General features: G+C 45.5%; 1 protein-coding gene across 11 annotated transcripts in view; it reads right to left on the bottom strand.

Moving 5' to 3' along the window:
• LOC106608688 (neurexin-2) overlaps positions 1-17632 on the bottom strand; it is a 1074993-nt gene that overhangs the window by 50848 nt on the left and 1006513 nt on the right. For all 11 annotated transcript variants that reach the window (XM_045721575.2, XM_045721576.2, XM_045721574.2 and 8 more), the window contains one exon: positions 7854-8025. In XM_045721575.2, the coding sequence (XP_045577531.1) occupies positions 7854-8025 (172 nt within the window). The remainder of the gene's footprint in view (positions 1-7853; positions 8026-17632) is intronic.

Below are 17632 nucleotides of genomic sequence, written 5' to 3'. Positions count from 1 at the left end.
GAAAGGCAGGTAGACTTTAAAAGGTTTGAGCTGCTCTTCAGGCTCCTCCTGTGCAGACCTCTGTGAAGCTGGGACAAAGAGACCCGTGGCTGGGAGGACTGAGCTGCTCAAACACCCTGGCTCTCTGGTTCTCTCTCTCTCGCTCCTGCTCCAGTCTGCGGGTTCAGTATGGGTCAGCACTCAGCCACTTCTGTTAAATGCCTGGCAGCAAGAGCACAGGGGAGGCAGAAAATAGTCATTCTATCTCCTTTTTTTATTTCTCTACGTTTCCCACTCTGTATCTTTCTCTTTTTATGTTTCTTTCTCTCTTTTTCACTCTTTCTGTTTCCCACTGTTTTGTATCTCTATCTCTTTCCATTTTTTCTCTCTCACTCTTCTCTCTCTTTTTCTCTGTTTCCAACTCTTTCTTCTCTTTACCTCAGCACTTCCTTCTCAGATGTACTTTAGCTGAATTTCTACCACACGACAAGGAGGCTACGAGCGTCTGATGCTTAGCTTACGTGTGTGTGTCATCCGTAAGTGAATGTGTGTCATCCGTAAGTGAATGTGTGTCATCTCAATCTACAGTTGAAGTCGGAAGTTTACATACACCTTAGCCAAATACATTAAACTCAGTTTTTCACAATTCCTGACATTTAATCATAGTAAAAATTGTCTTAGGTCAGTTAGGATCACCACTTTATTTTAAGAATGTGAAATGTCAGAATTATAGTAGAGAGAATGATTTATTTCATCTTTTATTTCTTTCATCACATTCCCAGTGGGTCAGAAGTTTACATACACTCGATTAGTATTTGGTAGCATTGCCTTTAAATTGTTTAACTTGGGTCAAACGTTTCAGGTAGCCTTCCACAAGCTTCCCACATTAAGTTGGGTGAATTTTGGCCCATTCCTCCTGACAGAGCTGGTGTAACTGAGTCAGGTTTGTAGGCCTCCTTGCTCGCACACACTTTTTCAGTTCTGCCCACACATTTTCTATGGGATTGAGGTCAGGGCTTTGTGATGGCCACTCCAATACCTTGACTTTGTTGCCTTTAAGCCATTTTGCAACAACTTTGGAAGTATGCTTGGGGTCATTGTCCATTTTGAAGACCCATTTGCGACCAAGCTTTAACTTCCTGACTGATGTCTTGAGATGTTGCCTCAATATATCCACATAATTTTCCTCCCTCATGATGCCATCTATTTTGTGACGCGCACCAGTCCGTCCTGCAGCAAAGCACCACCACAACATGATGCTGCCACCCCCATGCTTCACGGTTGGGATGGTGTTCTTCGGCTTGCAAGCTTCCCCCTTTTTCCTCCAAACATAACGATGGTCATTATGGCCAAACAGTTCTATTTTTGTTTCATCAGAACAGAGGACATTTCTCCAAAAAGTACAATCTTTGTCCCCATGTGCAGTTGCAAACCGTAGTCTGGCTTTTTTATGGCGGTTTTGGAGCAGTGGCTTCTTCCTTGCTGAGCGGCCTTTCAGGTTATGTCGATATAGGACTCATTTAACTGTGGATATAGATACTTTGTACCTGTTTCCTCCAGCATCTTCACAAGGTCCTTTGCTGTTGTTCTGGGATTCCTTTTGAATTTTCGCAACAAAGTACGCTCATCTCTAGGAGACAGAACGCATCTCGTTCCTGAGCGGTATGACGGCTGCATGGTCCCATGGTGTTTATACTTGCGTACTATTGTTTGTACAGATGAACGTGGTACCTTCAGGCATTTGGAAATTTCTCCCAAGGATGAACCAGACTTATTGAGGTCTACAATTTTTTTTCTGAGGTCTTGACTGATTTCTTTTGATTTTCCCATAATGTCAAGCAAAGAGGCACTGAGTTTGAAGGTAGTCCTTTAAATACATCCACAGGTACACCTCCAATTGACTCAAATGATGTCAATTAGCCTATCAGAAGCTTCTAAAGCCATGACATAATTTTCTGGAATTCTCCAAGCTGTTTAAAGGCACAGTCAACTTAGTGTATGTAAACTTCTGACCCACTGGAATGGTGATACAGTGAATTATCACAATTATCACCTCTCATTATCACCTCACAATTATCACCTCTCATTCTGAGGGTAGAGGGATATCGCTACGGAAACATCGCTACGGAAACACTCCCCTCTCTCCTCTTGCGCCCCCTTCTCTCTGTGCACCTCTCCTTTTTCTTCTCCCTCCCTCTCTCGCTCTCTCTCTCCCCTTCATCTCTCTCTCTCTCTCTCTTTCTCTCTCTCTCTCTCCTTCATCTCTCCTCGCTCTCATTCTATTTTCACCACTTCCTTCCCTACCTAACTCTTTCCCCACTTCCCTCTTCCTCCCCCTCTCTCTATGTACCTCAAAATGTTTATCTCTCTCTCTCTCTCTCTCTAAGCTCCTTTCTTCTCAGGCACAGCCAGGAGCCAAAGCCATGAGACAGCTTTACTGGTGGTGTTCTGAAAACACCCTGGATCAGGAAAGTGTGTTGGGACAGTGTGTACTCAACTGGTCATAATGATGTAGTTACGAGGCGACAGATATGGCAGTCATCTGGAGACAGCCCTGCTATAGGGAATTGAATGTGGGATGACAATGTAACTAGTAATGTAAGGAACACAATGCTACTGCTCCTGGTAATCCTCGGCTGGTGCTGTAGATAGAAGCACATAGAAACATACTGTACACACTAGACCAGAGCAATATTCTTAGTTGCAACTTAAATACAATTATAGTCATCTTGCTAAATGTAATGCTTAGTGCGCCTCGTTTCATAGACTTCCACGACAGAGGAGGAGGAGAGACACTCACACTGTGTGGAACACCATTATATAACCAGGGGAGAGGAGGAAACCTGTTATATGGGAACTTGGCCATTAGAACACAAGATTCCTAAACCTTGAGCTCCTGAGGCTCTGCAACCAGTCGACTAAAATGCAAAAACTTCATCAACATCTTGTTGTTGTACGTTAGCTTGGTTGTGGAGATATCAATCGGTCTATCTGAGGAAAGACCTATCTCACGCCCACACTACTGTGAGACTACTTCCTACTTCTTATAGAGATAACTGTCCTGCTCTATAGAGATAACTGTCCTGCTCTACCATCAACACTAAACCGAGACTACTTCCTACTTCTTATAGAGATAACTGTCCTGCTCTATAGAGATAACTGTCCTGCTCTATAGAGATAACTGTCCTGCTCTACCATCAACACTAACCCTGAGACTACTTCCTACTTCTTATAGAGATAACTGTCCTGCTATATAGAGATAACTGTCCTGCTCTATAGAGATAACTGTCCTGCTCTATAGAGATAACTGTCCTGCTCTACCATCAACACTAAACCGAGACTACTTCCTACTTCTTATAGAGATAACTGTCCTGCTCTATAGAGATAACTGTCCTGCTCTATAGAGATAACTGTCCTGCTCTATAGAGATAACTGTCCTGCTCTATAGAGATAACTGTCCTGCTCTATAGAGATAACTGTCCTGCTCTACCATCAACACTAACCTGAGACTACTTCCTACTTCTTATAGAGATAACTGTCCTGCTCTATAGAGATAACTGTCCTGATCTATAGAGATAACTGTCCTGCTCTATAGAGATAACTGTCCTGCTCTACCATCAACACTAAACCGAGACAACTTCCTACTTCTTATAGAGATAACTGTCCTGCTCTAGTCTCCATCACTTCTTACTGACAGAAAAACAAACATAGGTGTAAAACCAATCTGAGGGAAATAGTGGCCCATATGGAGAGATACCCCATCTGTCTGACCTTATCTCTGTGTGAGACCATGATGGTTTTATTGGGCCTGCATCTGGGGAGAAGATTTCAATAATGCTGTTCTGAGGGACTGGAGGGGACAGGGGTGTTACTATGTCACTTCATGTCTGTCCTCTGTCTAGGCTGGGGTATGCTGTGGCACGCACGCACGCACACACACGCACGCACGCACACGCACGCACGCACGCACGCACGCACGCACGCACGCACGCACGCACGCACGCACACACACACACACACACACACACACACACACACACAGACACAGAGTACGGAGCAACTGCATCAACTCTAGAGCTTTCCCCAAAAAATATTAAACAAAAGGTATTTGGTTGTTGAATGTTTGGCCCACCACGGCTTCCTCACACTTCCTGTTCTTTTAATGCCTACCTTGGGGATCTGAAGCTGAGGTGGTTGAATGTTTGGCCCACCACGGCTTCCTCACACTTCCTGTTCTTTTAAAGCCTACCTTGGGGATCTGAAGCTGAGGTGGTTGAATGTTTGGCCCACCACGGCTTCTTCACACTTCCTGTTCTTTTAAAGCCTACCTTGGGGATCTGATGCTGAGGTGGTTGAATGGTTGCTATTTGCTGCAGTTGAACTGAGGCCAGTTCTCAAAACCCAAGATGTAAAATTGATTCTTTTCAGAAAGCCAGTACCTGTTCTCTCTTAGTCAATGGTTAATATTTTACTTTCACACCAAGGACGGTGGTCTTCCAATGTAATATGTGTGTTTTTTTTACTTCTTCAGCTAGTACCTCAGCTCACTGTAATGCTATGACAGCGAACCCCCCCTCTACCCCTTCCCTCCCTCCCTCCTCTGGGAGAGCTTATCTTTCCCCGGTCTGTCCCCGTTACCGGTTGCCCTCCAAATCACCTGCCCACAGTCTAGGAGATGAGGAGGAGTCCCCCTCATCTCCTCCAGCCAGCCAGCTTTTTTCTCAATGAAAATATGTGCATGAAAACGTGTTGTCTCTCGTTGAATGACAACAAAGACTGAAGAATCCCTACTATTGACCAATCACCGACGAAGGGGTGTAGACTTCAGGCTACCGACTTCAGCTTGCCTCAAGAGAAAAGGTTGTGTGCCCGTTCAACCTGAAAAAGCCCTCGCCGAAATCCAAAACCAACAAAAACGTCACAAAATGTCGTCATAATAATATGCACCGACTCTAACGAACCGTTTCGGCCGGGAACATGCACATGCATTCACAGACGCTATGGCTGCACAGAGAGGCTCTCTGCACTGATTCAAAATGGCCATGAGAGACCATTTTCCTATAGTGTAGACAGAAATAAATCAGCCAGATATACATTAATGGAGAATCCTGACCGCATTTTTAATCTTTATCTGGAAATAGTTCGACTGTGGCCATTCAGTCTGCATCGGCAGTTGATCTGGTTCTTGGTCGACCGGGGCATATGACATATTCTCCCCGATAGATCATTCATTGTAATAAAAGCTTTTGATCTGTATCACCATTCTGGTGCCTTGAATGCGCTATGTCCACACAGGTCTACCATTGTATGACTTGTGACGTACGTTCATAAGTAAATTCTGTTCCATTTTTTGGAGGGATTCCTTCAGACAAACTCAGTGGATTAATAATAATTTGTGTCACAGGCTTCTGTTCCGACGCCATTCTTCCTCCTTCTTAAAATGTACCCCTCTCCCCTATTTCACTTCACATACTCCCTGGGTTAATTAGAAGTCCCCCTTCCAACCTCCTACCTCCTTTCTTCTATCCCTCCGTCCCATCAGAGCTTTGCACTCCTAATGTGCAGCAGCTCCGCTTTTCCTCAGGAAGACTTGAGACAGAAAGAGCCACTCTAAATAGACTGTGTATGTAGCCAACATCATAAATGAGTAAAGATAATCTACCTAGCGCCCCCCCTCGTTCCCCTCGTTCCCCCTCATATCCTCCTCCTCCTCCTCTACCGCACCCCAAACACACAACGCAACAATAGCATCAGCCCCAACAACTAAACCAACAAACAAACAAACTCCAAAACCTCGATCAGCAGGAGGGGAGAGAAAAAGAGAAACGCTCGACTGACAAAATAACAACAACAACAACAACAACAGAGGAAGAAAAGAGGCCTCCGAATTCAATTACAAGGAAATGAAAGTCAGAGATAACATGCTGGTGTCAACAGGCTGCCCGGCTACCGTGTTCTATTCTTCTGTGTTCTATTCTTCTGTGTTCTATTCTTCTGTGTTCTATTATTCAGTGTTCTATTATTCAGTGTTCTATTCTTCTGTGTTCTATTCAGTGATCTATTCAGTGTTCTATTATTCTGTGATCTCTTCTTCTGTGTTCTAATATTCTGTGTTCTATTCTGTGTTCTATTCTTTTGTGTTCTATTCTTCTGTGATCGCTTCCTCTGTGTTCTAATATTCTGTGTTCTATTCTTCTGTGTTCTATTCTTCTGTGTTCTATTCTGTGTTCTATTCTGTGATCTCTTCTTCTGTGTTCTATTCTGTGATCTCTTCTTCTGTGTTCTATTCTGTGTTCTATTCTTCTGTGTTCTATTCTTCTGTGATCTCTTCTTCTGTGATCTCTTCTTCTGTGATCTATTCTTCTGTGTTCTATTCTGTGTTCTATTGTTCTGTGTTCTATTGTTCTGTGTTCTATTCTTCTGTGTTCTATTCTTCTGTGTTCTATTCTTCTGTGATCTATTCTTCTGTGTTCTATTCTTCTGTGTTCTATTCTGTGTTCTATTATTCTGTGTTCTACTCTTCTGTGTTCTATTCTTCTGTGATCTATTCTTCTGTGTTCTATTCTGTGTTCTATTCTTCTGTGTTCTATTCTGTGTTCTATTTTGTGTTCTATTCTGTCTTCTATTCTGTGTTCTATTGTTCTGTGTTCTATTCTGTGTTCTATTCTTCGGTGTTCTATTCTGTGTTCTACTCTTGTGTTGTATTCGGTGTTCTATTCTTCCTGGTTGTGATGCATGGACCTCTGTCCTAGTGCTGACGGATGGAGAGAGGATCTAGATTTTCTCTGCAGGAGACAATGGAGCCAATGTGTGTGAGTTGGATCTCCACGGTGACAGAGGATTCCAGAGTGAAGAAGGTTAGGGCTATCCGGGATCCTTGAGACATCGCTAGCCTAACCTTAACCATAACCCTTACCCTTACCTAACCCTAACCTTAAACCTTACCTTAACCATTCAATTAGACTTTTCAGAGAGGAGGGAGAGGCCGCGTTACTCCTGGAAATCACTCCACAGAGGCAGGGTTTGGGATTTCATACCGTGGAGTGGGTGTATTTTCTTAGAGTTAACCATAAACAAACTTTTGTGAACTTTTTCTCATCGAACCATGAATTCCCTAGAGACAGTAGTAATTGGCGCTATAGAATGAGACAACAGGCACGGAACAGGAGAATCAACCAGCGAGCTCAAACTTTTACTGGAGAAAACCCTCAATTTGAGTCAGACCTTTCTGAATTATTCTGAAACACTGTGAGAACCAGTCTCTTTAGCTAACATTCCACTCCTTGTCATTGCCAAAGACACATGACATGGACTACAGGGAGTGGGTTAGCTAAAGAGAATGGCCTCCAGGCTAATGAAACACCCATTGGTGTGTAAGAAAAGCATCATTATTAATATGACAATTCAACCATTACTGCATCATTCCTTGCCTTCCGCGATAATGGTTCTAACAGTGTGGATAGATCCAGCTCAGTATGATCTGGGATTCGAAAAAGAAAATGTCTTCCTTGTAGTAACCATGGTGGAGGGAGTTGACATGACTACTGTAGAATACAGTGGAGAGAGAGACACCAAGTGAGAGTTTTTGTTTTGGCAACAATAATATAACCAATATATCTAATATGACCAACCATTTTATTTGTCATTGGCTATTCATGATAAAGTAGCAGTAGGACTGCTCTGTAATACATGGTTGGGTGGTATACTGACTCATAGAAGATGATGCCCTGCAACAAAACAACCATATTACTTTACTCTCTCACTTTCTCTCCCTCTTCCACTGTATTCCTTTTGTTCATCTGATACTTTAATCCCTCCCTCCCTCCGTTCCTCCCTCCGTTCCTCCCTCCGTTCCTCCCTCCCTCTGGTCCTACCTGAGGGGAAGCGTTCGATGACGGGCTGGCTGTCCACCTGCAGGGTAGCGTTGCCACCGCTGCGTGTGAAGCGCACCACGTGGTATTTGCCATCGCTCACCATCACCGCACTCTCCTCGATGACGATGTCGTCCGTTCCCACGTTGAAGATGACGCCGATCCTTCCCTGCTCCTAGAAGGAGAGAGAGAGAGAGAGGGTACGTTTCATCTGTGTTCAGTGTGTACAGGTGAAAGGTGTGTCCAGTGTCTGTATATGAACAAGCAGGTTTCGAACCCGGGTCCAGGTCTTCCGGGGGAGCTTAGGACCACGTTATCACCCTGAGCTAAAGCCTACAGTCAGCATTTTCTCTGGAAGCTGTCGCCACATTATTTTCAGATCTCAGAAAAGATTACCCATCACATTTGTGGAGTTCAGCAACCCAGGTCTACTAAACATAAATGAAAGGGCTATCCAAGTATGTCATTGTATTTCCATAAAGTCTGTCCAACATAAACCTTCTACAGCATGACAGGTACCATGCAGTGGCCAGTGTCCCAGTGTGTGTTCTGATCACTGTTGAGGCGTAATATTGTGCAGTCATGCTTCAGCCAGGTTGAGTGTAGAATGGACTACTCAATTACATTTAACATCCATCACCCTCTTTAGGCCCTCTCCCACTCTTCCTCTCCCTCTCCTCCTCTCTCTCTCTCCTCTCCTCCTCTCTCTCTCCTCTCTCTCTCCTCTCCCTCTCCCCCTCGCTCTCTCCTCTCCTCTCCTCTCCTCCTCTCTCTCCTCCTCTCTCTCTCTCATCTCTCTCTCTCTCTCTCTCTCTCCTCTCCTCCTCTCTCTCTCCCTCTCTCTCCTCCTCTCTCTCCTCTCCTCTCCTCCTCTCTCTCCTCCTCTCTCTCCTCTCTCTCTCTCTCCTCTCCTCCTCTCTCTCCTCCTCTCTCTCTCCTCTCCTCCTCTCTCTCTCCTCTCCCTCTCTCTCCTCCTCTCTCTCTCCTCTCCTCTTCTTCTCTCTCTCCCCCTCTCTCTCCTCCTCTCTTCTCCTCTCTCTCCTCTCCCTTTCACTCTCTCTCTCTACTCTCCTCCTCTCTCTTTCCTCTTCATCTCCTCCTCTCTCTCCTCTATCCTCTCCTCCTCTCTCTCTTCTCTTCCTCTCCTCCTCTCTCTCTACTCTCCTCCTCTCTCTCGCTCTCTCTCTCTCCCATCTATTAGTGTTGACAGCCTCCTACTGCTTCAACTTTATTACAGTTTACCCACCTCTTTCTCTCTCCTCTCACATCCCTCACTCCCTCTTTTACCCCCCCCTCCTCCTCTCCTCTCCCCCCTCCCCCTCTCCTTGTAGTAACCATGGAGAGAGAGACACCAAGTGAGAGTTTTTGTTTTGGCAACAATAATATAACCAATATATCTAATATGACCAACCATTTTATTTGTCATTGGCTATTCATGATAAAGTAGCAGTAGGACTGCTCTGTAATACATGGTTGGGTGGTATACTGACTCATAGAAGATGATGCCCTGCAACAAAACAACCATATTACTTTACTCTCTCACTTTCTCTGCCTCTTCCACTGTATTCCTTTTGTTCATCTGATACTTTAATCCCTCTCTCCCTCCTCTCCTCTTCTCTCTCCCCCTCACCCCTTCTCCTCCTCTCCTCAGTCCCCAGGAAAGGTCAGTCATTTACAGAGTTACTCTGGCTGCCACGGAGAGATGGTGGGACACACACACACACACACACACACACACACACACACACACACACACACACACACACACACACTAGCTTCTGCTGTGCGTGTTCACTGCTGCGGTATGGCAGACGGTTCATTCCCATTGGCCCCCTGTCCATGCCTTTTCCCACAGCACTTCCTGGTTTGACACAAGAGGTCAAGCTCGTTTGCTGGAGTGGGTCGCGGCGCGCAGCACGCCACTATCTGTCCGCTCCAGACCCCCACTCCGCAAACATCTCCATTGATCGCGTTATCTAATTAGCTATGTGGATTTATTTAGCGGAAAACCTTCCCCGCATGCCACCATTTTGTGAGGTTCAACTATGGCTTTAGCTTGCAGCACTGTTTGAATTATTCATTCAATATTTTAGGAATATTTAAAAATAGCTGCTAAAATGTTAAAAGGACTAAAGTATCGAGTTAATGGAGTAAATAAGAGCAAGAGGTTGGGATGTAAATTAATGAGTTATGTGATCACAGTCAAATTTGTGCATTCTAACACGTACTTCTGCGGGATAAAATAGTAATGCTATTCAACGAGAAGCGCGAATGGGTGACATGGACGATTAAGACCCTAATTGTGGTGTTGTCACTGGTTGTGTTCGGAGCATGATTAATGTCTTTCAGGGCTCAACAGTGGCTGAGCCACATGTAACCAATCAAACAGCCTGTCGGGTGACCGAAGCTTGTTCATTTTGAATAGTGTTACCTACTGCACCCACTAAAACAGAGGCTTAAATAGAAAATACATATCCATTGAGTTGAATTGTTGACATTAAACGGCTACTTTGATGGGGGAAAACTGATGGAGCGGTGACCTAAGTCCCTTAGTGTACCGCAGGGATGTCAATCTCAAGCCCTCAAAGAGTACATGGCTCCTTCGCACTTCATCAATCAATTAAAGTTATTGACTGACCAGAGAATCCATATTGCCCTACCTGGCTTCCTGTGTCTAAATCCACTATTGAATAGCTGAGAACAAGTAGACATGGTGGCAATTGATGATTGATGCCACTTTATCAAACCACTGTTTTACTCCCAGAGAAAAACAACAAAATGGCGGAGGTTAGCCGAATGCTAACAGAGTGCAGTGAACAGTAGCTAAGGACTTCTCCCGTCACACCACTGCCCGCCCACAATGAAGCGCTAAGGCTAATTGCGTTACCTTTTTCATCAAGAATTAATTCAATGTTCCACTCGGCAATCATTTTCTTAGGGAAATGAATCTCCAGTTTTGCGTATTAGCAGAGGGGGAAGCGCATGGAGGAAACAGAATTTGTGAGAGATTAGAATACAGAGAGATTAGCATTAATGTTCCTCAACATTAGGGCTTCTTCTTGTCTCTCGACAGCACTGGGGAATGTATCGACTCTATTACACAAAGCAGCCATCGGGAATCGCTGCTTTTTAAAGGTGATTTCTGTGTTGCCATAATGACATTTTAATGGCCGTTCCATTAAAGGGAGACTCCACTCAAAAACAATATTTTGTTTTCATTAGTCCACTGTTGATACAGTCCCAAAATGTTTAGCGTGTCAGCACTCAAGTTTTCAAGATATTGGACTTTCAAGAAGAAAGTGTCACTGCCCACATCATCATGATGATGCGGAATATCTCTGGATGGAAAATAACCATAATCCCCTATAACTGGGAGAGGTCATGCCCATACAGTAACAGTGAAATGAAGGGAGAGGGAAGGGAAGGGAAGGGAAGGGGAGGATGGCTCAGGTACAGTACACACCTCTCTATGGTGGAATACACACCTCTCTGTGGTGGAATACACACCTCTCTATGGTGGAATACACACATCTCTGTGGTGGAATACACACCTCTCTGTGGTGGAATATAAACATCTCTCTATGGTGGAATACACACATCTCTGTGGTGGAATACAAACACCTCTCTGTGGTGGAATATAAACACCTCTCTGTGGTGGAATACACACCTCTCTGTGGTGGAATACACACCTCTCTGTGGTGGAATACACATCTCTCTGTGGTGGAATACACATCTCTCTGTGGTGGAATACACACCTCTCTGTGGTGGAATACACATCTCTCTGTGATGGAATACACATCTCTCTGTGGTGGAATACACACCTCTCTGTGGTGGAATACACACCTCTCTGTGATGGAATACACACCTCTCGGGGGTGGAATACACACCTCTCTGTGGTGGAATATAAACACCTCTCTGTGATGGAATACACACCTCTCTGTGATGGAATACACACCTCTCTGTGGTGGAATACACACCTCTCTGTGGTGGAATATAAACACCTCTCTGTGGTGGAATATAAACACCTCTCTGTGGTGGAATATAAACACCTCTCTGTGGTGGAATACACACCTCTCTGTGGTGGAATACACACCTCTCTGTGGTGGAATACACACCTCTCTGTGGTGGAATATAAACACCTCTCTGTGGTGGAATATAAACACCTCTCTGTGGTGGAATATAAACACCTCTCTGTGGTGGAATATAAACACCTCTCTGTGGTGGAATACACACCTCTCTGTGGTGGAATACACACCTCTCTGTGGTGGAATACACACCTCTCTGTGGTGGAATATAAACACCTCTCTGTGGTGGAATATAAACACCTCTCTGTGGTGGAATACACACCTCTCTGTGGTGGAATACACACCTCTCTGTGGTGGAATACACACCTCTCTGTGGTGGAATACACATCTCTCTGTGGTTTCCCTTTAAAAACTTTAGGCAGAGTTTTAGGAGGATCCACAAGTCTCTCATTCCAAATTTGGTTGCATAACATTACACTTTTGGTAACATTTTGTGTCCGGTAGGGTTTTAGAGTCAGGTGTTACTGTTAGAAGAAGGGACAAGAGTTGTTCCTGACCACCTGATCTTACTAGTCATAACTGCAGGCCCTAGCCTATATTTCAAGCAAAATATATTGTACATTGGTGTCAGAAATGGGATGTAAAAACCTAGGCTACAGAGAGCATTTCAGAGGGGATATTTGGAAATGCCCATGCAGGGAATGTGAACCCCTGCGTTTGTGTGTGTATAGGTGTGTGCTGGGGTTATCAGTCCGTCCCTAAGGGGGCTCTACCGTCGATCAGACAAAACTAAAGAGTGAGAGAAAGACATGAAGAAAGAGAGTGGCAAAGGTAGAAAATGAACGATAGAATAACAAATGGAAAGTAGGGGGAAAGAATGAAATAGCAATAGCTCATGAAAACAAGAACACAGGGAACCTGAATGATCTCCAAGGGTCTTCAGGTGCACTGTGATCAAAGAGTCTGTTGAAGATGCCAAGTTGGCTTTTTTTTTTACACATCAGTATAGTCAATTAAGACGGAGAGAAGTAAAAGACAGAAAAAGAGAAAATGGTGTGCTGCGTTTTTCATGGATTTGTTTCCTGCATTTCTTCCCTGAGTGGCTCACGGATAGAACAACGGTTCCATTACTGGGACTGACAGTCTTGCTTTCTCTCCTCCCCCTATCTTTACCCCTCCTCTGCTCCATCTCTTTATTATCCCTCTAAGTGTGACTGCCAGTAGACGGGTTTGATGGGGGATTGGTAGAAGACGACAATTATTTCGTTTACAAGGAATAATTCTGTATAATTTCTGTTTTACAGTAGAGTTAAGGTGAGAGACACAAACTGAAGGTAGGTATGTGGATATATTGGCATGAAAATATACATTCAAAATAAATGCGTGTTTCATTTCTTAAAGTGAAAGTGACCTGATTCACTGTGTTTCATTCAGATTAGATATGGACAGGGATGGATTTATATAGTATACAATGTCATCCTTACGTCATGCTACATATAGGGGGATGCCAGGATGATAACGATAATGACTGCATGACGCTAATCTCCCTCTCTCTCTCTCTCTCTCTCTCTCTCTCTCTCTCTCTCTCTCCCCCATTTCTCTATCTCTCTCTCCCCATCTCTCTCTCTCTCCCCATCTCTCTCTCTCCCCTATCTCTCTCTCCTCCATCTCCCTCTCTCTCCCCCATCTCTCACTCTATCCCCCATTTCTCTCTCTCTCTCCCCCATCTCTCTCTCTCTCTCCCCATCTCTCTCTCTCTCCCCCATCTCTCTCTCTTACCCATCTCTCTCTCTCCCCCATCTCTCTCTCTTCCCCATCTCTCTCTCTCTCCCCCATCTCTCTCTCTCTGTGTTACGTAACCATAAAGAATAGGTTGTTATGTAAGACTAGGCCATACACCAGCAGTTCAACCCTTTTTTACATTCACAGCTAAAACACTTCCAGGACTCATTTGTATGTTTGTCGTTATCTGCGGCAGTCACCTTGAGAAAGTTTCCTCCATCTCTTCAACTTAATAGCACTTTATCTCTCTCTTCCTCTCTCTCTCTCTCTCTCTCTGACTCCCTCCCTCCCTCGTCCTCGTCCTTTCTCTTCCCATGTATCTTATAGTCAGTGGTTCAGCATCTAATAAGCCCCTGCTCTGAGACAACGCCATGAAACTGGGGCTGTGATATAGGATCTCATTACAAATCAATCAGTCAGAGAGCCTGGGAGTGGGAGGGAAACCAAATCAGGCTGTGTGTGTGTGTGTGTCTGTCTGAGAGAGAAAGTGAGAGAGAATGTGTGTGTGTGTGTGTGTGTGTGTGTCGGTGTGACTGTCTGACTCACACTAGTCAGTCACACTAGACATGCTCAGTTGTCTCATTCTTCCAGTAGCGTTGATCAACGATGATACAGCATTATGTAGGATACTCATTCCCAGAGAGATAATACACCTGAACACTTCATCCTGATAGTGTCGCCAGACATCAGACTTGCTCTATTAATGCCCTCCAGGGCCAGCCCTTGACCCCAACATAGATGACAGCCAGTGAGACTGGGGAATGATGACATCGTTCAGCTCATGGTCCCGGAGGGTAGGACCCCCCCTCTGACACACCTTATATGTCAGCACGTACTACACACACACACGCACACACACACACACACACACACACACACACACACACACACACACACACACACACACACACACACACACACACACACACACACACACACACACACACACACACACACACACACACACAAACACTAGCCAGTGTACACAGAAAAACAAACATGGAAGGACCCCTGCGCCCTTGTGAGTGTGTGTCGTGCCAGTGGTGTGTGAGTGTGTGTCGTGCCAGTGGTGTGTTGAGCATATAGAGTTTGCCCTGCGGCTTGGTTCCACCTGAACACACACAGCTGAAGTGGGACGTGTTGAATGGCTGACATGATGTTTGTATTTTGTCTGGGAGTGTGTGATCATGCGAGACAGACTTGGAGCTCTCGACAAGGATCAAAACAGCATGGTTTGTTTTTGTGGACTCGCATATCTATGGTGTGTGTGTGGCTATGTGTGTATGTGTGTATAAAGTATGGGTGTGTGTGTGACTGTGTGTCTGCCTTCAATGTGTATGTGTATGTGTGTGGTGTGTGTGTGTGTGTGTGTGTGTGTGTGTGTGTGTGTGTGTGTGTGTGTGTGTGTGTGTGTGTGTGTGTGTGTGTGTGTGTGTGAGTGTTTGTGTGTGTTTGCGTTCAATGTATTGTGTGGGTCTGCGTTCAATGTGTATGTGTGTGTGTGCATTGTAAGTGTGTGTGTGAGTTTTTGTGTGAGTGTTTGTGTGTGTTTGCGTTCAATGTATTGTGTGGGTCTGCGTTCAATGTGTATGTGTGTGTGTGCATTGTAAGTGTGTGTGTGAGTTTTTGTGTGTGTGTGTGTGTGTGTCTGCGTTCAACGTGTATGTGTGTGTGTATTGTACGTGTGTGTATGTGTGTGTGAGTGTGTGTGTGTGTCTGCGTTCAACGTGTACGTGTGTGTGTATTGCACGTGTGTGTATGTGTGTGTGAGTGTGTGTGTGTTTGTCTGCGTTCAACGTGTATGTGTGTGTGTATTGTAAGTGTGTGTACGTGTGTGTGAGTGTGTGTGTGTGTCTGTGTTCAATGTGTATGTGTGTGTGTATTGTAAGTGTGTGTATGTGTGTGTGTGTGTGAGTGTATGTGTGTGTGTGCGTGTGTGTGTATTGTAAGTGTGTGTATGTGTGTGTACCGTATATGTGTGTGTAAAATTCTTCCACCATATAGAACGGCAGATCACCTCTCGACGCTCCAACTCCTCTCCTACTCACTCTTTAAACCCGAGGAGACATTATGCCTCCCCTTTCAACTCCTTATCCTAGAGAACATGTCGAAATCTCAAGTTATGAGTCAAGTAGGTAGCCTAGTGGTTAGAGCGTTGGACTAGTAAACGAAAGGTTGCTAGATTGAATCCCCGAGCTGACAAGGTACAAATCTGTTGTTCTGCCCCTGAACAAGGCAGTTAACCCACTGTTCCCTGGTAGGCTGTCATTGTAAATAAGAATTTGTTCTTAACTGACTTGCCTAGTTAAATTAAGGTTAAATAAAATGTAAATAAATAAAGTACACCGCTGCCACGACTCAAAATCAAGAAATAACATGATATCCAATCAGAGAGCAGAGTCAGAACATGTTAGAGGATTAAATTAAAACCTCTCACAGAATACAACTGTCTTTCTGGAACTCCATCTATCTGTCTCCTGCTGATTTCTCGGTGTTTCTACTTCCTCCACTGTGTGACTATGTCGGCTCCTAAAGACGGAAAAGAAAATATAAAAAGTAGAAAGAAACAGAAAGGGAGAAAGAGGGGAGGAATAGAAGAAGAAGTAACCAGAGGGAAAGGGAGAGGTAAAAAGAGAGGTAGAGTGTAGGGAAGAGAGACAGAACTGTGGAGGTGTATTCCCTGGGCCGTAGCCCACGTCCTACCGTCTCTCTACCTGTTCACTAGCCCAGAGCAGGGCTCCTCTACTGTCTGTCTTCCTGTTCACTAGCCCAGAGCAGGGCTCCTCTACTGTCTCTCTAACTGTTCACTAGCCCAGAGCAGGGCTCCCCTACTGTCTCTCTAACTGTTCACTAGCCCAGAGCAGGGCTCCTCTACTGTCTGTCTTCCTGTTCACTAGCCCAGAGCAGGGCTCCCCTACTGTCTGTCTTCCTGTTCACTAGCCCAGAGCAGGGCTCCCCTACTGTCTCTCTACCTGTTCACTAGCCCAGAGCAGGGCTCCCCTACTGTCTGTCTTCCTGTTCACTAGCCCAGAGCAGGGCTCCTCTACCGTCTCTCTACCTGTTCACTAGCCCAGAGCAGGGCTCCCCTACTGTCTGTCTTCCTGTTCACTAGCCCAGAGCAGGGCTCCTCTACCGTCTCTCTACCTGTTCACTAGCCCAGAGCAGGGCTCCCCTACTGTCTCTCTACCTGTTCACTAGCCCAGAGCAGGGCTCCCCTACTGTCTCTCTACCTGTTCACTAGCCCAGAGCAGGGCTCCCCTACTGTCTGTCTTCCTGTTCACTAGCCCAGAGCAGGGCTCCCCTACTGTCTCTCTAACTGTTCACTAGCCCAGAGCAGGGCTCCTCTACTGTCTCTCTACCTGTTCACTAGCCCAGAGCAGGGCTCCCCTACTGTCTCTCTACCTGTTCACTAGCCCAGAGCAGGGCTCCCCTACTGTCTCTCTACCTGTTCACTAGCCCAGAGCAGGGCTCCCCTACTGTCTCTCTACCTGTTCACTAGCCCAGAGCAGGGCTCCCCTACTGTCTCTCTACCTGTTCACTAGCCCAGAGCAGGGCTCCCCTACTGTCTCTCTAACTGTTCACTAGCCCAGAGCAGGGCTCCTCTACTGTCTCTCTACCTGTTCACTAGCCCAGAGCAGGGCTCCCCTACTGTCTCTCTAACTGTTCACTAGCCCAGAGCAGGGCTCCCCTACTGTCTCTCTACCTGTTCACTAGCCCAGAGCAGGGCTCCTCTACTGTCTCTCTACCTGTTCACTAGCCCAGAGCAGGGCTCCCCTACTGTCTCTCTACCTGTTCACTAGCCCAGAGCAGGGCTCCCCTACTGTCTCTCTACCTGTTCACTAGCCCAGAGCAGGGCTCCTCTACTGTCTCTCTACCTGTTCACTAGCCCAGAGCAGGGCTCCTCTACTGTCTGTCTTCCTGTTCACTAGCCCAGAGCAGGGCTCCTCTACTGTCTCTCTAACTGTTCACTAGCCC

This window comes from Salmo salar, chromosome 07, assembly GCF_965601325.2.
Source record: "Salmo salar chromosome 07, fSalSal1, whole genome shotgun sequence".
NCBI lineage: Eukaryota > Metazoa > Chordata > Actinopteri > Salmoniformes > Salmonidae > Salmo > Salmo salar.
The sequence above is the reverse complement of the archived record's forward strand: the minus strand, read 5'-3'. Positions and strand labels throughout refer to the sequence as shown.